General features: G+C 39.5%; 1 protein-coding gene across 9 annotated transcripts in view; it reads left to right on the top strand.

Moving 5' to 3' along the window:
• Nucleotides 1-23,325, top strand: part of Enox1 (ecto-NOX disulfide-thiol exchanger 1) — a 552,470-nt gene that overhangs the window by 505,211 nt on the left and 23,934 nt on the right. For all 9 annotated transcript variants that reach the window (XM_013506967.1, XM_013506965.1, XM_013506964.1 and 6 more), the window contains one exon: nt 18,334-18,436. In XM_013506967.1, coding sequence (XP_013362421.1) covers nt 18,334-18,436 — 103 coding nt within the window. The remainder of the gene's footprint in view (nt 1-18,333; nt 18,437-23,325) is intronic.

The raw sequence follows: 23,325 nt of genomic DNA, 5'->3' as shown, positions 1-23,325 counted from the left end.
GTATCTCCCTCCTCCCTCTTTTCCTAATAGGCATTCTGCCTCAATGCAACATACTGGGGTGCAGCTAGAGCTGCACCATGAGTCTCTCTGCCTCCTCACCTGCTCAGCCAGTTCTGCACATGGCCCCACCTTGGTTTCTTGGAAGGCACTCTGACCTCAGTCTTCTTCTACCTGTATCTTCCACATCAGGAGAGCATGGGTACCAGTCTTCTTCACTGGCTTCAGAACTCTGCCTTTGCAATCACTCCCTGGTGCACAGATTTGGGTACCAGGCACACTGATCCGTCGGAAGCCTGTCACCACCAAGCAGCAGCAGACAGTTGGGCCTTGCTGACACTGTTCCTTAGCCAGGCCCCTGGGTGTCCTCCTGCTTTGCTTCCGTGACTGGGCAGGGACCAATGCTCTTTCAGCCTCTGCTGGCTTCTAAGAGAGCTGGCACTGCAGGCAGCCCTCAGAAGGAGCTTCTGTCTAGTGCTCTGCAGATGGTCAATATTAAAGCCACTGGCATTTTGCAGTAGGCAAAGATGATGATGTATACCCAGAGGGGATTGAGGAGTGGCAACCAGGAACAGTAGTTAAACTCTGGAGTTAGACTGTGTTGGCTCAAGTCCTCAGTGTGCTGCTTGCTAGTTGTGAGACCTTTGTGAAGTCGTTAGCCTTTTGATGCTTCATTCTTATCTGCAAGCAGCAATATAAGAGAATAGGATTGTGATGAGGATAGATGAGTTCATGTTGTGAAACATGTACACCACTGCCTGCATAGAATAAGCCCCACACTGGTGTTCATTAAATAAATATAAACCCATGTGGCCCAAAAGAGGGCCGCCAGGAAGAATGGCTCTTTTTGCATGGCTCCAATACCTGAGCCAGACTGAGTCTTCACTGGTCTTTCTTTTAAAGGGTCATTTTCATGATCTTACCTCATTCTTAGCTAGTTTAATCTTGGCAGTTGGAAATCTTAGAGAATACAGTTCTTCGAGTTTTCTGAGGACATAATGCATGTAGTCCAAGTCTAGTACTTGGACTCCCATGAGGCAGAACATCCTACAGTGTAAAATAAAACACAGCCACATTGTGATGAATTGCTATGTCTTGGCTGACAGAAGACCAAATGTCTGCTTTCAAATTCTGTCTCTGACACTGATGCTGGGCAGGCCTCTGCTGTCTTGTGCAGATCCTGAATATCAAAGGCTGCCGGAGAAGGACCTGGGTGAATGAGAGGCCACTACCCTCAGGACTGGCAGTGCCAAGATTCAGAAATGGGTTGGGGTAAAAAGGCCTTGGGATTTCCAACCCATAGAAAACCCCAAGGTTCTGCTCACTTTTTGAGATAGATACATCCTTACCCTTGAGCCATTAGAAATTCTAAAGTTTAGTCTTTCGTTGTCATCAATCTTTTTCTCATCCATTTGGCTTTTACTGTTTTTCTCCCTCTGCTTCATGTTTCCTCTCTAATTTTTATTGGCATCAGAAATCCAGGAAAGTACATATCGTCTGTACTAAGTTCACTCATTCTAAATGAAGCTCCAACTCATGGAAAAGGGTACAGAATAGGCATGTAATTTTGGAGCAGGAAAACGCTATAGAGATACTGTGCTTCAAGCCTCTGTTTTTACAAAGAAAAAAAAATGAAACAAGGATATGCAACAGGTCAGTGGCAATTGGGACCAGAGTCTTTTCTCTGTCTGGGCCATTGTTTACAGGTCATTCTTGCATTTAGCAGCCCCTCTGTGCTTGTTACTTCCTAGTGTGGCTCACAGAGCCAGGTGCAAGGGATGTCCCCTAACTCCTTTCTTCCCCAGCCATAGTTGTAGTCCTGTCAGGAATACCATGAAGGTTACTGAAGACTTGTGCACCTGTCAGTGGAGCACTTTTGGTGCTTTGTAGCAACCTGAAAGGGTAAGACAGTGGCTGATTGGCATCGTGACCGTTGTCCTCTGTGTGACGCTTAACATGCAAACAGCAAAACAAGGCCATGACAGGAGGAGAGCAGGGGAGGAAGGCAAGGCTTTTAGAGTGGCGTTGTCTGAGTGGGAGGTAACACGATGAATCTATACCCTGTTATTTATTGTCCCATTCACCTGCAGTACCAGCTGTAAAACTCATCAGCCCTTGGGGAGGTTTGGGACAGGTGAAGTCACATGATGTTGGTCTCCTTTCTCAGGGAGTATGTGTGTGTGTGTGTGTGTGTGTGTGTATGTGTGTGTGTGAGGAGTCTACTTAGTATGTTATTTAATGAGATATCTACATAGTGCTCTTCAAAATATGTATGTGATGGGTTTTTTGTCATTTCTTTTATATTTATAAGGATAACAGTGTAACAAAATTGCCACAGAAAATTTAGAAAAGAGAAAATATGCAATATTCAAACACATAGTTAGAACTTTTGCATACCTGTTTCTAGATGATTGCAGTCAAGGTCTTACACAAAATTCTTGCATGCATTCAGTACCTGAATATATATTAAGCACTTTCTTTTAATCAGACAGTTCTATGAACAGTAAAAGTAAGTAACGATACCACACTGTAGTTGTAGAAGTTTATAGTTTCTATAGTTGGTCCTCACAGCAACCCTGGGGGGCAGGGATATGGAATAACCCATGTTTTGCACAGGGAAAATTAAGGTTTAAAGAGATGCGATACGCAGCATCATCTGGCCTGCGTGGGGTGTGACAGAGCTAGAACACAGGTTCCATGCAGCTGCATGCCTCATTTGTTTAGGTATGGTGACTGCACCAGTGGTTTTTTGAGGAAGCAAACATAGATGAAAGTCAGTTCTCTTCAAATATATATATGGTCAGTCCCTACTTTAGTGGCATAGGAACTGTGTCCAGATGAGGAAAGATTGCAAGTATCCTGGAACAGATGCCCCTGGGAGATACATATGGGACTTGTGCTGTGTTTAAGAATGTAAGTAAGAAGGGGCAAGGAAAAAAGGATGAAAGAGAATTCTAAGAACAGACCTGGACATAGCGCAGAAAGAAGATAGAGTATTTTGATAGAATTGAACACAGAATGCCAGGATGTGGTACCTGCCTTTCCCTATGGGGTATCAGAAAGCATCTGAAGTTTAAAATGAGAGATTAAGAAGATGGACATTGCATTTTAGAAAGTTTACCTAAGGCTGGAGATCTAGTTCCATGATAGAGTATTTACTTAGCACTCTAGGTCCTGGATTCAATCCCCAGTGCTGCCAAAAAAGGAAAGAAAAGGCAAAAAGAAAGTTTATCTGAGGGCTAGGGTTAGAGCTCAGTGGCACAGCACCTGCCTGGCAAGCACAAGGTCCTGAGTCCAATTCCTAGTACCAAAAAAGAGGAAAGTTTATCTGATGATATTCTGTAAGACAGATGGGAAGAGGAAGAGCCCAGAGGCAGAGAGAAAGGAGGTTCTTACAGTAGCCAGAGCATGAAATTAAGAGAATTGATAGTAGAAAACCAGTGGTAGAAATAGGAAAGGGCACTGGAGACATTGCAGGGAGACTTGATGGAATTCAGATTTAAACAGGTCTGAACAGCACTTAAGGAACTGGAGAGAATGAATCAAATGAACATTGTTAAGTTTCATGCCCAACAAGTAGAACAATGATGGGGTTAGTAATAAAAACAAAAAAATTAAAAATGATGTAGTTTGTCGAGTGATATTTTTATTCTTTTTAAAATTAAAAATGATTCATACATGCTTGCAGTGCATAATGGTCACACTCCTCATGGGGGATTGGTGTGTGTATGACACACTTTAATTCTTTTTACTCCCCTGCCCTTCCCTTCCTGCGGCCTCCTTCCATCCCTCAGTCTCCTTCCATTTGCAGATGTTTTGAATTATATCAGGAAAGACTGAGTTCAGAGTGTTACAAAAATAAATGTATTTCTTTTAATGAAGTTTTATCTAGAGGCTGTGTTTCATAAAATAGAAGGAAATTATGAAAATGTAGAAATTCCAAACCTTGAACCTTCCATGTCCCATCCATAAAGCCAGTGAGGTTCCATGAAGCATTATTCAAAGATGACCGGCCCTGCACATAAGTCTTGTTTTTAGACAAGTAATCTAAAACTTGAAAATGTTGATTAATGTGCCCCCAAATAAACCACTTTCTCATGGAAGAGCCAAGGTGTAAGTCCAAGTATGTTGTGCCTCTTCCTTGCACTCACTTCTTATTTTGAATTTGAATGGAGGAATGGTAGCTTCGAGCAAACAAAGCCAGCGGTCAGTTGACAATAAGCAACAGAGGCTTAAAGAGTTAAGATTGAACTCTAGTTGCATCCATTTACCTATAAAAGCCTTGAGTTTATCTTTCTTTATAGGTGAGGAGTACTACATAAGTGAAATAAATCAGACTCGCATGTGTAACATTGTATTGTCTCCCTAGTGTAAGAAACTGAAAGAACAAATAAGATCCAAAATGTACAATAGATATTGTGAAAGGGAAAGAAGCTGCTCAAAAGGAAAGAAAAACTGGGATGGGGGAAAGGAAAAAAGAAGGAAGGGAAAAGAATATATATACACACATGATAGCTAAGATACACTAGTAATTTCTGTTAGTTCATTGAAAGGAACGATTTTTGCTTATTTTGTTTGATCAGTTTTGCATGCCTATATCTTGTAATCTGAGCAACAACTTTGAAGATAACAATATGCAATATAATAACTATTGTTAATTTCCTGTTATCTTGTTTCCTGTGTCGTTTTTATTTTTTTTCTCTTTAAAAAAGTGTTAAGATTGGTCATTGCTGAAACCATGAGAATGAAAGAACTCTAATAAAATGGAATAGAAAAGAAAAAGTGGGGACTGAATTTTGACAAGGACAAAAGTCAGAGGATTAGAGAAGGAAGAGAGGAACCTCATTCTTATGGACAGTGAATCACACCAGAGTGGGGGGAAAAGAAAGTGAAAACTAATAAAAAGTTAGGAGGATAAAGACCAGAACCTTGTGTGTAACAGAAGTGAAGGAAATGGTTTGAGAGGTTGATCTCAATGATGTCAAATGTAACATGAGGACTAAGAAAGTAACTATTTGGCATCTTCATGGGGGTGATATAAGCAAGCTGAGACTTCATGTGGTGAGGCAGTGGACACAGCCAGTGGACACCACAGATTTAAGAAGCTTTATAGGAGAAAGAAAATGATGCTAAAGGTAAGGAGGTCTTTGGAATAATGGAATGAAAGAACTAAAGAGAGAATGTTATATACTGGAGAAGCCATATTCTTGGTCCAAAAGGGTTTATATAGGTGGAAGGAAATAAAAACAAAGCAATAACAAAGCACAATTCTAGCTCAGTAAACTATTGAAAAAGAGCTTTTTTAAATGATGTAGTACTTTGATCATTTCTAAAAAGTAATTGAGAAGGGAAATTTCTGCCTTCAAGCACCTCAGTGTTTAAGGAGTCATTTAAAAATCTGTGATATCTATAGCTTCTAATTATTGAAAACTTCTTCAGCAATTTGTTGAATCCTTCTAAGTATCACAGATATTAGAATTAAAAAGTAGGCTAAGAAAAGCTATACAAGGTCATGCAGCCCATTCTGGTATCAGGTGCAGAATTGTTACCTTTGTGTGCATGCTATATTCTGGTGTGCTTTTAGAGTGTCAACTGAATGGTATTCTCACAGGTTGCCTTCGGAGATTGTTTTGTAATCTAACAGTTCTCACTGTAGGGAAACTCTAGTACTTCTTTCCTGCTGGATGTTTATACACTGTTAACAATTTGTCTTTTAAGCTCCTTCACCACCACTTGATCTATGCTTCTCCACTTCTACTTTGGAATCTCAGGCCACCTGGGACATCTCGTAGACCTCTCATTTTTCAACGCACATTGCATCTATCAGAGTAAAGGATTTCCATGAGTCAAAAGACATTGAAAAGACATTTTGTGTTTCTAATAATATAAAAATTTCTTATTCTGATAAAGCCCTTTCCATTTTCTGGAGAACTGAGGTAGTAATAAGGACAGTTAAGTTTTTTGGGGAAAAAAGTAACCATAAATCTTCTAGCAGAATGTGTTCCATAATTACAAAACAGCTATGATGCAACATCCTAGATAAAACATAAAGCCTAGTTGATTTTTTAGCATCTCTATTATAATATTGATAGAGGTTCTTTAACTCATCCAACAAAATAAAGAGACCAGTAGGGCCTAGTTCAAGTTTATATCCTACCTTCATAGGCTTTTTTCCCCCAGAGTTATAGATGAGATATAAACTATTATGCCTTTCATTATTCTTGAAATAATTTTCCCGTAGTATTTAATATCATGGTCAATTTTTCTCCGCCACAAGGAGTTGTTTGCAGAAGGGTTTTGACATTGTCCACTTGCAGTTTCGTTGTGCTACCAACCATCTTGTTTCACCAGACTTCTTGTATATCCTACAGACTGAGCATCTCCCTTTAGGGGGTCCAGAGGGACTTACACACACACACAAGGGTTGTCACAGGAGGGAAACCCTGAACTTGGGAAACCTACCTTGTTTATATTGAGCTTAAGCAAACCCAGAGTCAAGTTTGCTTGCTACAAACATAAGCCTGAGAAATGCCCATAAAAAGAGTGTAAGTACCTTGATTCTAAGTTCAAAAACCTATACAGCCTCCTTCCTCTTAAACATCTTAATAAGATGCCATAGAAACCTTAAGTTGAAGCTTTCTAAAACTGAGCACACCATAATCCATATTTCCTTATTTCTCTATTTTCCTAGTCACCAACAAACCTACTTATTCTCAATATTTTTCTCATCCACCAGGTCACTGGATTTTTAAAAATCCTGCTTCCTAAATATTCCTTCTGTTTGCACTCTGTACATCATTGAGTTGGTTTTGACCCTCATTATCAGATGGTTAAAATGATGAAACTGTTATGCTGGCCTTTGACCTGTGTCCCTGACTCTACCTTCATTTGCCTCCAAATCAATGCCCTAATGTGCAGAATTCATGTAACTCCTCTACTGAAAACTCTCCACTAGTTAAGTCCTGCAGATAAATTCTCAGCTCTTCATCTTGATCTACCCAACTCCATCTACTGACATTTCTTCCTTAAAGATATTTTCTAAGGATCACTTGCTGAGTAAGCATGTACCTCTTAACATTCTGGACTCAACAGCCAAACAAATTTAGAAGTCCTTGGCACAGAATAGGCATGTTATATATATATATATATATGTGTGGCATGAACATTTCTGGTGTGACCAAAAGTAACAACCTTAGTTTAAATGCAAAAAAGTGTTGGTTTGGAGTCCCACATCCTCTCTTTGTATCCAGTTCACCTTAGCCAGTCAAAATGATGGAGCCTTTTGACAAACATTGGATGATAAGTTAGACTTTTAGACCCTAAGCAAAAACATGAACAAGGTATAAAAATATTGCTTATCTACTTTGTACTTTTGAGACTATCCTAAACTGTCAGACAACTATTATAATTATCTTATTCAAACAAACACTATTACAAATACACAAAAATCAGACTAACCTTTTACAAAGGAACTAATGATCCATGAATCATTAATGGACAAATAGAAGCACAGCACAGAAAATAGCTAGCACCACCACCCCTTAAAACACATCACCTCTAATAGTTATCTTTGCAAAAAACATGACACAAGTGTCTACCCATCTAGTTAACTCTGTGACTTTGTCAACCAGAGTCTAAGCTTATATCATGCCCATGGCAGGCTTAGGTGTGAGAGCACTTAGACAATAATAGCTCTTGACTGTTCACAGGTTGTTCCACTTCACTAAATGATATTACAGACCAAGACTCTAGTTAATATGCTTGGACACACCTTTGACTATAATGGAAACAGTATTTTCCCTTTTGGAGCTGCTTAAGGCTAGTTTATTATAAGACACAAGCACTCATTTAGAGCACTCCTGATCAGCTTAATTGAGTCCTGCACTACTTTCTAATGTAGTTCTTTCTCCTCCTAGAGGAGTGAGAAAAACCACTTCATCTTTACCTTGAACAGAGCTAATAGAGGTACTCCTAAATTAGAACATCTGCCAAGCCTCAGCCCAGGCCTGCTGGACTGGTATGAGAGCCCTGTAATGAGTTGTGTCTTCTCCATAGTTACTGTCAATGACCATGCAAGAGGGCAATATTTGTGGTCAATAGAACACAGACTACAATACCCAGTAATAGATATATTTCCACAGAAAGTTGGTCCTGAACATTTTCTTTCCTCTTTCATTTTTTTCCTTTTCTTTCCATTCTTGTTTGGCCAACCCTAAAACATCATCTTAAGCAAAAATCCATGGTCAGCCATTATCTCAATCACTTCCTTCATTGCTAAGACAAAAATACCCAACAGCTACAATTTAAAGGAGGAGAGGTTTATTTTAGCTCACAGTGTTAGTGATCTGAGTTCCTCGTTGGCTGGTCCAAGCCAAAACAACATGTTGGAACGGCCTGGGAAGAGGACAGCTGCTCACATCATGGCAGCCAGTAAGCAGAGAGAGGAGGAGCCAGGGAGAAAGATAGACCCTTCTAGGTCACACCCCCAGTGAACTGCCTCTTCTGATCAGGCCCCACCTCCCAACAGCACATTGGCTGTATATATGGTCCTCATGATCCAATCACTTTGTGAAAGCCCTACCTTTGAACACAAGAACACATGAAGTTTTTAGGGGACTTTTTAAAAAGTCTAAACCACAATAACCATAGGTGGTTCTTTGTAGTTTTGATTTTGTAACATTTGTTGGGACCCTGTGCAAAACCCTCCTGTCTCTATGACTCCAGCTTTGGACATGGAGACAGGTGTCTAGCCACACTCTGTTCTACTCTTGCTATTCCCTGCTGGCTTCTGAGATGATGCCTGCCCTCTACTATCCATTTCTCTCATTAAACCCAGACTCAACTATGTGTTAGCCCCAGGACACCACTCAGCCTTGGCAATCGATGTGGCCTGTTGTCTGTAAACTCCTCTGAGTAATTTTATTTGGCCCCAGTTATCATCTAGGCAGTGAACAGATCACCCTCTCTTGGAGATATTTTTCCACTTAGCTCTGAAGTTCATTATTTGTATTTTTTAAATGATGCAATCATCATCCTGGTTAATGTTATTCCATCCTTTTTTTCCCCCTAAACCTCTCCTGGGAAACCTTTACAGAGCCACAGTCTGCATTTTTCTTAGCCATCATATCTACCCAGGCCTAGAAGCCTAGTGTGTGTCTCTATTTATCCCTAAGGTATACCATGAGGAAAACACAGCAGATTCCTTGACTTCACTAGCCCAAAAATATGAAGTATACACACAGTTCTCCTCTGGTCTAATTGAGATAATCTAATCAGAAAACACCATATGTTATTTCATCTCTGAAGGAACTCCTATTCCGATCCTTGTAACTCTTTGGAAACTGTTCTAATCTCATTCGCATAAACCTTAGGATTTGTTCCATTTAAAGTTCTTCATTGTGTTGCTGTTGGGGCTGGCTTGCAAGGTCTGCTTTTGTTTTTGTTTTTGAAGTATAAGAACATGTTTCATCTGTAAATATGTACAGCTTGCTCTAGGCTTACTTATTGCATTGTCTCAAGTCTCACTGACCCCTTTTCTCATGGGGACTTTCTACCATCATCTCAAGCCCCAGCTGATGCCCTTTACCTGTCATCTGTCATCAAATCACTGTGCTTCCTTTAGTTCTTTACCCTTTACTTCACCCTTTACTCAGTCTTCATAACTCGGTCTTCACAAGATCTCACCTTAAAAAGAGTCCCCAAAATCCTCACCAGATACTACCAACCACAATTTCTCGATACAACTTTCTTTCTTAGCAGTTTATAATTAGATAGTTCATATTTTAAATTGAGCTCCTTTGTCTATATTGATTAGCATGGGTGGAGTTCTTCTCTTTCATTTGAATGCCTTCAGATGGTGTTCATGCTTTTTTCATACTTAGCAAACTCCTAACAGTTACTGATTCTTGTATATTGAAAGTTTTGTTAATTTATATTAACTAGCTCAATATCCTGTGATCAGTTCTAATTCTGGCAACATCTGCCAAACCATTTGTCTACAGACCATCAGAGTTCTTTATACATTTGGCTCTCACTGCCTATCTTCTCTCATCTGAACAAATCCCACACTCTTTAATGGAAAGATTCTTGTTCAAAATGCCAGCCCTCCTGTGATAGACATCTTTTTATTGGGATATAACATTTGTATATCTTTATGGGTGATATTATGGTTTTAGATATGTGTGTCCAGTATGGAATAATCAAATCAGGGCTGTAAGCCCTCCCATCTCTTCAAGTGTTAATCATTGTATATTGTGAATTTCATACTCTTCTAGTCATTTTTAAATGCATCATAGATTATTTTAGCCAATAGCTTTTATATTGTGCTATGGAAAACAGGAGCTAGGTCCACCTCTGTTGTTTTGGTGCCCTTTATCTATCTTTTTTCTGTTCCAACCACTTGAACTTCCCACTCCACTCTTAGTGACCACCATTCCACCCAATTCTTCTATGAGACTGAGTTGTCAGTTTGTGCACATAAGAACATGTACAATTTGTCTTTCTGTCTGACTTATTTTTCTGAACAAAGTGATTCCAATTCTCTCCATGTTTCTGCAAATGACAGGATTTCATTCATTTTTGTGGTCAAATATATGTATATCATATACATTTTCTTTATCCACTCGTACATGGATGAACATCATGGTTGATGCCCTGTTTTAGCTATTGTAAATAGTGCCACCATAAACAGGGGAATGCAAGTATCTTTTTGGTGTAATGATTTATTTTCCTTTGGAAGTATACTCAGCAGTAAAACTGCTAAATTTTATCGTAGTTATAGCTTTAGTTTTTGGGAGAAATCTCCATAATGTTTTCTGTAATGGTTGTACTAATTTATATTTCCACCAAGCTTTCAGAGGCTGAGGATATAACACCATGGTACAATGTTTACCTACCATGAGTAAGGCCCTGGGAATAATCCCCAGCAACACAGACACGCACACACACACACACACACACACACGCACATACATACACATAAAGCAGTATCTCTTTATAATTTTAATTTGCATTTCCCTGATGGAAATGAGATAGAACATTTTTTCATATGCTTATTGACTGTTTATGTGTCTTAAAAGAAGTGAATATTCAGAAATTTAGCTTATTTTTAATTGGATTATATGGCTTTTGGTGTGCACCTTTTTAAAATTCCTTATATATTCTAGATATTGATCTAAGATGAATAGTTTGCAAATCACTTCTCCCATTCTATAGGTTATCCCTTAATTTTGTTGATTATTTTCTTTGCTATGTAGAAGCTTCTTAGTTTGATATGATCCCATTTTTATGGCTTTATTTTTGTTGCCTATACCTTTGGGGTCCTATCTAAAAAATCATTGCCTACACCAATGGATTGAAGTATTTTCTCTATGTTTTCCTATAGCAGTTTCATAGGTCCAATCTTGCATTTAGGTGTGGTCAAAGAAGATACATCATATGATTTTAATTTTTGAAATTTATTGAGACTTAGTTTATTATTTATCATGTAATTCTAGAGAATGTTCCATATGCTGAGTTATAAAGAATGCTGTTAGATTAAATATTCTGTAGATTTCTGTTCAGTCCATTTGTTATGTAGTATGGCTCAACTTAGATGTTTCTTTGTTCATTTTCCTTGAAAAATCTGTGCATTGAAGAAGGTGAAGTGTTGAATTCACCAAGTATTATTGTATTGGGGTCTGTCTCTACTTTTATATCCAGTAACACATGCCTTATATATTTGGGTGGTCCATTGTTTGGTACATATGTGTTTATAATTGTTTGGTATATGTGTAGTGAATTAATTTTTATCAATATATAATGACTTTGTCTCTTTTTACAGTTTTTATTTAGAGTCCACCTTATCTGACATGAGTATAGATTTTGGTTTCTATTACATGATATATCTTTGCCCAACCCTTTACTTTAAGTCTTCGTGTATTTTTACCAATGACGTGAGTTGCTTCTAGGCAGCATATAGTTGGGTCTTGTCTTGATTTTCCTTGGGGGTTGTTTTTGTTTTTTATTTCTATCTATTTGGCCAGTCTGTGTTAAGTGATTGGTGAATAATCCATTTATATTCAAAATTGTTCTTAATAGGTGAAATTCCTTCTGTCACTTTGTTGTTTTCTTACTTTGTATCTTCTTTGTTCCTTTCCACCTCTCTATCTTGTTGTTATTTGGTACTTTTCTACCTACATGTTCACTTTCTTCCCTTTTTTGTGTATCTGTTCTTCTAGTGAATTTTGTGCATTTGTGTGTTTTCATGTTTGTCATGATTTTTTTTTCCCTAATACAGGACACTCCTACGCATTTCTTTTAAGGTTTGTCTAATGATGATGAATTTCCTTCATTTCTGCTTATTGAGGAAAGATTTTATTTCTCTTTTGTTTATGAAAGGTAGTTTTTCTGGGTATAGTATTTTTGGTAGGGAGGACTTTTATTTTTTTCTTTCTTTTTCTTTGAAAACTTTTAATATATCATCCAGTTTTCTACTTGCCTCTAAGGTTTTTGCTGATTCTGTTATAAGTCTCATAGGTGTTTTCTTATATATGTTAAGATTTTTTTTTTCTTGCTGATTTTAGGATTCTTTCATTTTCTACTTTTGACATTTTGACTATAATATGCCTTGGTGAAGAGTGAATCTAGCTTAGGTCCTTTGAACTTCCTGTATCTGGATGTCCTCACCTCTCTGAAGAGTTGGGGTTGTTTTAATTATTGTGTGAAATAGGTTTCCAACTCCTTTTTGCTTTTTCCCCCTTACTTTTATAATTTTCAGAATATGTGAATATTTGTTCTCTTAATGGAATTCCATAGTCTCATAGTCTGTGTCTGTTCTTTCTTTCTTTTAATTTCTTTCTTTCTTTCTTTCTTTCTTTCTTTCTTTCTTTCTTTCTTTCTTTTTTTCTTCTTTATTGGTCTGACTGAGTTAATTCAAAAGATTTAATATCAAGTTCAGAAATTCTTCTGCTTAGTTTAGCATGTTGTAGAAGTTTTAAATTGGACTTTTATTTCATTAACTAGTATTTTAGCTCCAACTTTTTTTTTTTTTTTTTTGGTTTTGGTTTTTCTTCGGTACCGGGAACCGAACTCACGACCTTGCGCTTGCCAGGCAGGCGCTTTTGCCGCTGAGCTAAATCCCCAGCCCCCTAGCTCCAACATTTATGATTAGTTCTTTTTTATGATTTCTTCACCTTTGATACATTTCTCATTCATATTCTGAATTATTTTTCTTCTTTATATTTTCTATCTATTTTCTTGTGTTCACTCAGATTTGTTATTTTGAATTCCTTCTAGGCAGTTATTGGTCAGCTTTCCCATTGATGACAAAATATCTACACCTGAAACTTTAAGGAAGAGGGGTTTATTTTGGCTCATAATTTCAGAGGTTTCAGTCCATGGTTGGCTGATGCCAAGGCAGAAACATCATGGCAGAAGGGTATGGCACAGGATAGTTATTCACTTTATGGAAGCTGGAAAGCAGGTCACAGGGGAAGATCTCCAGAAAGGAAGAGACCAGGGACCAAGTATAGTCCCTAAGGTCACACCTCCCTAATCTAGACACAATCACAAGTGTACTTTACTAATCTCCTAAGCAGCTTTCATGCCAGCCACACTGAAAAGCTTAACTGTCACAAGACATTTCATATATTTCTTTCAAATTGGGCTCTTTTCTGGAGAATTACTGTAATCTTTTGAAGATGTTATGTTTCCTGTATCCCTATTTATGTCTATGCATTTGGTGAAATAGTTGCCTCCCAATTTTATGGAATAGCTTTATAGGAAATAGCTTTTACCATAAAGGAAAGATTTTTCTCATTTAACAGGTTTGTGACGTCAGTTGGGTAGGTTCATTAGTTTTGGTTATAGGTTAGCTCAAAAGTGTAACATTTGTGTGATTTTTTCAGCTTCGGTTGATGTCACCAGTGCCTGTCATTGCCTCAATGATCTAGATTGCAGCAGTTTGTGAAAGTAGTTATACAGTTTTGCAGTGGACATAGGTTTCCCAAGGTGTGTATTTCAGACCCCACAGACTCAAGTACTGATGGCACTTGGGCTTGTGTTGGCAGCTACCACAGTCATGGTAGTGTGGATGTGGGGAGATCTGTCTCCATTTCTCATGAGGCAAATGCATGTGACAAGCACAATCCCTGAGGCACAAGATGTCATAGTTACATTTCTCATCGCTGACAAAAAATACTCAACAACCCAAAGTTAAAGAAGGAAAAGTTTATTTGGCTCACAGTTTGAAGAAGTTTCAGTTCATGACATCTAGACACAAATCATATCATTCCTCCCTGGGCACCCCAAAGATTTGTGTACATCCCTTTATGCAAAAGGCATTTAGTCTATCTCCAAGAGTTGCCAAAGTCCTAACAGTTTCGGTATTGCTGAAAAGTCAAAGTCCAAAGTATCTCCTGAGATTTAAGACATAGTCTTAACTGTAAAGCCCTGTACAAATGAAAAGAAAGATAAACACTTGCAACATTCAATGTCACAAAATAGACACTTCCATCACAAAAGGTACAAATAAGAGTATACAAAGGATGGAACCAAAACAAGTCCAAATGCAGTAGAGAAAACATTAAGACCTGTAGTTCCATGTCCAGCATTGGAGGCAACCTATGGCAATCTGTGCCAATCTGTGAACACTGAGGCTGTCTTCTCAAAGCAAAGTCTTTCACTTTTGCAATTTTGAGGCTGCAAAGGGTGGAGTCCTGCTGCTTCTTATGATGCTCTCAGGCCATCTTTTCTATACTGTTCCTTCTCAGCAACTATGTTCTTCTCTGTTCTATCTTTGCAGTCCATGGTTTTACTGAGGCTTCCTTTCTATCCGAATTCAAAGTGTTTTAAATCATTCTGCTGGGTTCTTTCCTCTTAATTCTCAACATAAATTTGGTAAAAATCCCCCAACAGTAGCCATGCCACCCCCTCAAAATTAGACCTTTTGAAATTTGTTCTGTGAGATTAATTAGTCAACCACCTGAATCTCAGTCTCACGCAAAGTCTCTGGACATAAGCAAAATGCAGACAGTGTTTTGCTAAGTCATAATATACATTATCTGGAGGTCTATAGTTGTCTGGCTCCAAGGCAGGGTTGCATGGCAGAGGAGCATCGCAGATGAGAAACAGTCCGTGGCAAAGCAGGGCAAGCAAAAGGTGGCAAGCAGCAACACCAACTGACTTTAGCAGCTTCCTTCTGCCCCTTTAAAATTCTATCTAATCTACTGGGCTTAGGGTGGGTGCCAAATCAATCAGTAGTAATCACACACCCTTCCTCCCAGCACCACATAATCTAGATCCAGCCATCTCTAAAAAAAAAGCCTCTATGACCACATAAGGCTTTAGTGGGACATCTAGACACGAGCCATACACAGGATATGAAAGATATTTCCCCAGTGCTCTCAAGATTAGTGCAGGAGATGATTGGGCCTGTGTATCCGCAACTACAGTTCTAGATGAACTAGATTGGAATGCTCCCTATATTTTACAAAAGGAGCACATGTCTGGGGTCTGTGGTACTGGAAACCAAAGTATAGAAAATGAAAGGGATCTTCCCTAGGTCCCAAGAAGTGATATGAGTGACTTTAGGTATTATAGCACTTTTCTGGAGCTACAAGAGTTAGATGGAAACGTCTTCAGGCCCCAAGGGACATGTGAAGGTGATGCTGGGGCTTTAGGCACCAGCATGTCTGGTCCCAAGAACGTGAGTTGTGGAGATCTTTCCTAGATACCCTGGAATATGTGGAAGTGGTGTTTTGGCTTGTGTTGATGTTATAATCCTGATTATACTCAAGGTTATCCTCCTGGAGACCTTCCCTAAGTCAAATGCAGGTGGCACTGGAGTTTATAACTTTGTTATTTATACCCTGGATCTGTAGGTTATGGATGAGAGTACCCCGAGGTCACACAAGGAAAACACTGATGGCTAACAGGTTCCTGGCAATTGTAACATCCATCCTGGACCTAGAGGACATGAATGTGAACTTTCCCTGGTCCCCAGAGACAAGTATGGTTAATGCCAGGCTCTTGCACTAATGACTCCAGTCCCAAGGCTATAGGCTAAGTTGGGGACCTTCTCTAGTTTTCATGGACCAATGCAGGCGGTGCAGACTTGGGGTATCGATAGCTACATTTCTGGAGCTGCAAGATATGGAGGGAACTTTCCACAGAACTTACAGGATAGGTGTGTATGATGTTAGGGCTTCATGTATGAAGGCTAGGGGTAGGAAACCTTTGCTAGTTCGCATGAGGTATATGCAGATGGTGCCATGTTTTTCAGCAGTGATAGCCACAATCATGAAACTGTGAGACACAGCCAGGACCCTCCCCAACTCTTCAAAGACAGGTATGGGTAATGCAGAGACTTTTTACACCAGCAGCACAGATCTTACCAGACAGTTGATCACAGTCTTTCCTGATATCCAGGCTCTTTGCACTCTGAACAGAGAATTAAGCAGACACACATAAGTAATAAGAAAGGCAGAGATTTATTAAGGGGAAATATACTCCACAAATTGGGAATGGGCCAAAGAGAAAGCTCAAGAGTGAGTTTGACTCAGAGTGGTCCCATCTATTTTAGGTTTGAGGTTAAAGTACAAATGGGAGTGTTTCAAATGGGCAGTACCCAAAGATAACAACTGCAGTGAGTTCCAGGATTGGCTTCTCTCATTTTCCGAGAATTGGGAATCAGTTAGGGGTGGTAACTAATTTGGCTTCTTTCCAGTCAACTGAGAGTCTTCACTCTCACCTTGCAAGGGGAACGTCAGTGGGTATAGTTGGAACCAGAAAGATTGCCAAAGCCCATTAGAGGGATCAAAATCACAATGCTAATGATGTAATGACTCTTGGATAAGCTAAAGCCATTAGAGTACATGCTTCTTAGGCTTGTGTTAGATGTCAAGGAAGTGAGATAAAGGCAGGAGCGTATTTTTTAGGCTCATGTCAGGATATTGAGGAGATATGGTGAGAGTAGAACCATATCTCTCAGGCTCATAGCAGGAAATATGGTGAAACCAGGATGTTCTTGTGGCCTCCAAGAGCTGGAAGATATTCTTGCTGTTATGAACCTAATGTTTCCACACTGTCTATGTGTTTCCCACACTATCTCCTGCCTCACTAAGGCAATGGGCCAGGAAGACAACCTTTCCTGCTTCCCAAGTGGCAAGTACAAGTCAGCCTTGGGCCTTGGGCTGTGTCTCTCTGGAGGCCACAGGTCCTAAATCTACAGGATGCTGAGGGGGCTGTCCTCTGCCCTGTGAATAACATACATACTTCTAAGGCCCAAGGCTTGTATGATTCAAGGGGTCAGCCACCAGAATTTAAGGCAAGATGATGTCTACCAGTGGTTATTGTAGCAGCTGGGGTTCTGCAGTTTGGGAGAAACTCAATGTTAGTGTGTCTTTTGAAGCAGAGTAATTCCTCTGAGACTAGGCAGACTTAAAGCCATGATGACTGTGAGGTCCCCTAAATTAGGACTGCAGTTCCATTACTATGATGGGGTTTGTTGATACTTTCCAACTTGCCTTTACCTGGAAATGTGAAATCCTTTCTCCTGTCTAGCTCCCCCAGCAAGAAATTGATGTTGAAGTTGCATTTTGCTTTGTTCTTTTATCTAGGTTGCCTTTCTAACTCTCCATGTTGTTTTAAAGTTCCTGCTCTCTATTTTGAGTCCTAATAACAAGACTGGAAGGGTAGAGTTAAATCTTTATCTCTGTCTTTAAATTATGAAGACCATAGAGAACTAAAAATACTCCAGGTTCAACGTTCCATGTGTTATTGGCTTGTTGCACAAGTCTTCGTTTTTAGCTTCCAAAGAAAATAATTTCTTAGCCTTTGCTTTATCTATCTTTCCCAATTGTCTATCAAAATCCATACCTACTCAATTTAAATATTCCTACCAGCAGTTGTATCTCAGCTTCCCAATAAGTCCTGTTTCCCTACACACTCACTGAAATTATTAGCATGGTGTTATAAATCAGTCGGTCTGCCATAAGCTTTCCAAGAAAAATTTTCACATTTGAAATAAAGCATGTTAAAGTAGCTATAGTACTTAAATACAGCTTTAGTGGACAGAGTTTAATCAAAACATGGACAAGAAGCTAAGATAATTTGTGCCAAATTTGCTGCTTGTATGAAGTTACTTGTTCATACAAGTAAGAGCAGAAGTTGAGGGACAGGATTTAGAATTACTTTTCTACTGTTGAGAAAATGGGTTAATTATTTATAAGATTTGATCATCCATTATAAATGGAAGTGATAACCACTTTTATAGACTTTTAAAAATCTGGTATTTTTTATTGAAATGCACAGAATCTATATAAACACACATATGACTTGTATTTCTTCACTTTACAGGAAATCAATGTGTTGACAGTTGCATTGGTCAACCAAGACCGAGAGAACAATATTGAGAAAAGAAGCCAAGGCTTAAAATCAGAGAAAGAGGCTCTGCTAATAGGTAAGGAAATTCTGTTTTCTTCATCTAGTCACTTAAATAATTCTTAGCTGTTAGCTAAAATTTAATATTTTAGTAATGCACCTCCAACTGTTAACAATTTAAACAGCTTTGACTTTTGGTTGGAAGTACAGTTAATTTTGTCAAGATTATATTATGCAGAGTAAAACTTAGTGGCATACAAACTAGTCAAGTTTTTCCTTTCCTGCAGCCATGTACATATATTAGTTGCTTTTCGGACATAAAACTGAGTTCAAGGTAACAGACTAATTTGCAGGTCACATGTCACAAATTCAAATTTTAAAACTAAGGAAAGCCCTTCTGACTAGAAACAATTTAGTTCTAGTCCAGAAGTTCCAAACCAAGCCAGACTCTTGTACAGGTTTGAACTCAGAGATTAAACTTGAAGGCTCTTAGCAGAGGTCACATCCTAAGAACAGCCCTAAGGACAAACCTATAACGCTGCTGAAAGAGATGTATCCAGATGCCTATGCTCGTCTATGCTAATAGACGTCTATGCTAATAGACCCTGAATGTGCCCAATCTCGTCAGATGCCTATGCTCGGCTAATCCTGGACAGTCTAATCCAAACTTCCCCAGCCAAGTGCAGATCCACTTATCCAAGATGGAGAAAAGAAGCTGTCCACTAAGAAAGGGGAGAGGAGGAGAAAGGAAGGTTCTGTTCGCCTAAAATATTCAGTTGCCCCACAAAACATGTCTAGGTTGGATTTTTATTTGTCTGTACCAGAAACAAAGCCCTAACCATTCTGTTCTGAGAGTCATCGTCAGGAGATCAGAAGCAGCCCTTGCTTTTTCAGGGAAGAGTACCTGTTGGGGGTGTGTCAGGGGTACGCCTGATTACCTTCTGTAGCAGCCAGTAGGTCCCAGAAGCCCTCAACCCCTAAGGAGAGAGGCACTGCCCTTGCCTTGGAATGCAGTCTTGGTTCAAGTTGTACCTTGGCACTGACCCCAAGGTGGGGTCCCACTTTCAAACTGGCATTTCCATAGCACAGTTAACAGTGAAGAATGAGGCCACTGCACACGTGAGAAATTGTTTTCATGTACTTCGTTATCTGGCAAAAGTAGCACCCGGTTGCATATTCTAAATACTATATGTGCTTCCACCTCAAAATGACAGGTACACCAGGGCCTGCAGAAGCTGGCACAGGAGGAATTAAATTCAAGAGATAGTCCAGACTTCATCCATCATATATAGATTTTTCAACTACAGTGTTATTGAATATGACATCAACTTAGAGATACTCTAAGGAAAACCAATTATTTTTCTCTCTCTGATGATATACAGCTGTAATAACATGCCATGCACAAGTCTCAGAAGACATGCTGATGTGCTCTCAGTTCCAGGAACTCAAAATGAACCCATATGTAGCTGGTAACTGGATTTTTCTCCTGTTGGAAAATGTGTCCAGTTCTGACAACAGTATCTCTTTCACTTGCTCTGACAAAGGTGTGATTTCTCCCACAGTACTTCTAGCGTATGAACAAAGCACATAATGATATTCAAAAAACTTGCCCTCTTTGTTTAAATGTGATTAATTCTGATCCTTTAAGAGTCCAAAATAGTGAGAAAAGGTCCCTTTTGTTTCTTTACTGCCCCTAGAGATTGCTTCTCTATTTTATATTTCACTAGAGGACACAGTTCATTTGCAAAGTCTTCTACATAGTTACTGAAAGAAATATATGATTTATACATATAGATATTTACAAATGCATTTTAAGCAACTGCCTCAAAAATTTAAAAATCATATGCTTTACACATTATACATTAATAAGAGTTGATAGGTTTTATTTATGTACTTTTTTGTTTTTATTTTTTACAGTACTAGGATTAAACCCAGAGTCTGTGTGATGACCTATTTCCCTTACCCTTTAAATTTTTTAAGTGTATGACCATTATTTGGAGCTTTGCAGATCTGGATTCTGAGTCTTTTGAGAGTTCAATCCTTCTGCAACACTCTCTCCTTGACAGTTAATGGGGCTGTGGTACCATGATCTAACTCAAAGAACATAGGCTCTTAGGAAGTACTTCACTACTAGGATTTTAGGATTATTTATTTTGTAACCAATCCTTGTAAAAACAAGTTGACATATAATTGAACTTTAAGGAACTAGACTTTAGGGGGGCATTGCAGGGTAGCACTTTATGTTTCATTGCTCATTAGTGTCACACGTCGTCAGCTTGATGCTAGTCAGTGTCAATGCCAGAACTTATCCAGTAATGGCAAACCTTTCAGAGCTTTCAATCATACAAACAGCCTGCTGTGGCCCATGTGTCATAGGTTCACCACCACTGTCCTACTCCATTTCACATATGGCCCATATGTTGGATCTAACACATGCTGGAGTTGTTTAGGATAGAGTGAGTCAGTACCTTTAATTTGAGGCCAAACCTTTGGAGCTATGTTTGGCTGGAAACAATTGAATATTTAGAAAAAAGAATAGATCAAAACTTATATGATAAAGTAACGGATCTGAGGAGATATTGATGTTATAACGACTGTGCATCACTCTTTCTTCTCTTGCTTTTGAATATTAACTCAGTAGATTTCCAGTTCCAGCACCTCTTACTGGCGCCTTGTCAGTGTTAGCCATCACTGCAGATCCCGTCCAGATACAGTGTGATCACAATCTTCCTAGCAAGTGGAACTGTTTACAAGGTAGCTTTTCTTCAAACCCTCCTTCTCCTTGGTCCTCTGAATACTGCCCTCAAATTCTTCATGCTCAGGCAAACTCTTGTACACAGTCCTGAGTCCTTAGTGGTTTGAGACATCCACAGAGGGGCACAGGCGGTTCTGCACCTTAGGCCCTGCTCACAACACTGTTTCCATTATTGTCCCCATCTCATAGATTTGTGCAGTCTGTGTCAGAACTGTGATGTTCCCCAATGCCTGGGCATTCAGGACTAGATAAACAGAATGTGCAGAAATGCAGAAAGTTGAGCTGTGACTTTTTGGTGTTTTCAGTGAATAGAATGTAAAGCTATATTTAGGCTGTACCTGAGGAAAGTAATCTGGAATAGTCTGTGCCTCTCTTAAAAGCTACTGCCCAGGGCCAGGGATATAGCTTAATGGCACAGTGCCTGCCTGGTAAGCGCAACATCTTGAGTTCAATTCCCGGTACCAAAAACAGACAAATAAACAAAAAATAAAAAGCTACTGACCATAAGGATTGAATCCCTGACCAAAATCTTGCTTCCAAGGCATAAATATCCATATCAGTACATCAGTAAACATCTATCAAAGGCCTACTCTAAGAATGATTAGCCTTTGCAATGGTAAGGAATCACTTGCGAGGCTTAGAAAAGAGAGTTTGGGCCTCTCATACGGATCATGTTCATTGTTTCTAGTCCGAAGGTGTGGATAGGGTTTCACTAGATGGGGAAGGAAGCTATCAAGGGCATTTCAGGTACAAGCAACAATCCAGAGCAGCCCGGGATATCGGAGGAGCTTAGTTTAAAAGATAGGTAGACAGATACTTAAAAACTAGAACAAACAGTAACCAACACACATGCTCAGGTTTTGTACTCTTCAACAGAAAAAATTGATTTTTGGAAAGTTAAAGCTGTTTAGAATACCAAGGCACTGAAGCACCAGGGCCAAACACAAGTGTCTGATAGCCTTGTATCGTCTCCTCTATGGCTTGCCTCTTTGCATCTAGCACAGGTACCTCATCACTTGTTAGCTGCCCACAGACCACTGTCCCCTTATGGCCCACTGGAGATCCAGACTGCACAGGGCTTCTGCCCTGCCAGCCCTCCACATCAGTGTCCACACAGCCATAGATGGGCTTTGACAGGAAGCAAGACTCCTTCAGGCTTATTTATGGTCAGGCCTCTGCTGCCCCCCAAGCAAGGCATGATGATGTCCAGAGACACAGATGTTCCTCTTCAGAGCTGAAGCCCCTAGGGTGCCCATGCACCCTGGAGAGCTAATAGGGGGGCCCAGGGTCTTCTGAAGTTTCCCAGGGTCCTATCAACTAGTGTGGATATAGGGAAAGCTAATCTCAGCCAGAACTTTACACTTGACACAAAGAATTTGGAATGGAAACTTCAAGCAGCCTGAGGAAGAGGAGTATATTCTAGTAGAATTCATTTGCTCATTCCACTCAACAAAGATCCACCAACCAAACTCAATTACCAGTTGATATTTTGATATGATCAGGTAACCAATCTAATTTTTAAGTGGGAATTCACAGGAGAAAATGATGAGAGTGGAATGGAAGGGCTTGTAAGAAGCTACCATTCCTGATGCTCCCTAAGCAGTCCTGAGCAGGGCTGTACAGAGAGGCATCCTGAGCATTTATGGGCTGAGGCATTTGACCCATTGGGTACCTGAGTGCAAACCACTTATGCACCACTGGCTGAGTTCTCATATTGTACAATTGGGAGGATTGATTAGATGGTCTTTTTCAACTCAATACTCAGTGAGCTATGAGGACTACTGTGAGAGCTGCATCCCCCTGCAGACAGTGACCTCGTATGGAAGTAGAGGATCACAGGCATCAATGTAGAGAAATGACCTCTGTTATCTTAGACCTTAAGAAGGGAAGAGCTTAGGATGTAGTTTGTGGTAGAGTGCTTTGCCAAGCATGTGCAAGACCTTAGTTCAATCCCCAACACAGCCAAAAAATAAAGTAAAAAATCAATAAATAAAAGAGATGGAAAATCTATCTTGACCCGCTTAACCTCTCCCACCCAATAGCACATTTTCCTGCTCCTCATCAAAGTATAACCTCCCCAAAGCATGATCTATATGTCCAGTTTCCGTTTCTACCTCTCTCTCTTCCACCCACCCCTGCCTGGCTCATATCTGCACACTGAAACTGTTCTGGTTCGCATGGCTAGAGAACTTCATTTTGCCAGTTTCTGAACT

The sequence above is a fragment of the Chinchilla lanigera genome, unplaced genomic scaffold (assembly GCF_000276665.1).
Source record: "Chinchilla lanigera isolate Chin_1 unplaced genomic scaffold, ChiLan1.0 scaffold00117, whole genome shotgun sequence".
Taxonomy (NCBI): domain Eukaryota; kingdom Metazoa; phylum Chordata; class Mammalia; order Rodentia; family Chinchillidae; genus Chinchilla; species Chinchilla lanigera.
Note: the sequence above shows the minus strand (reverse complement) of the source record. Positions and strands in the feature narration are given on the sequence as shown.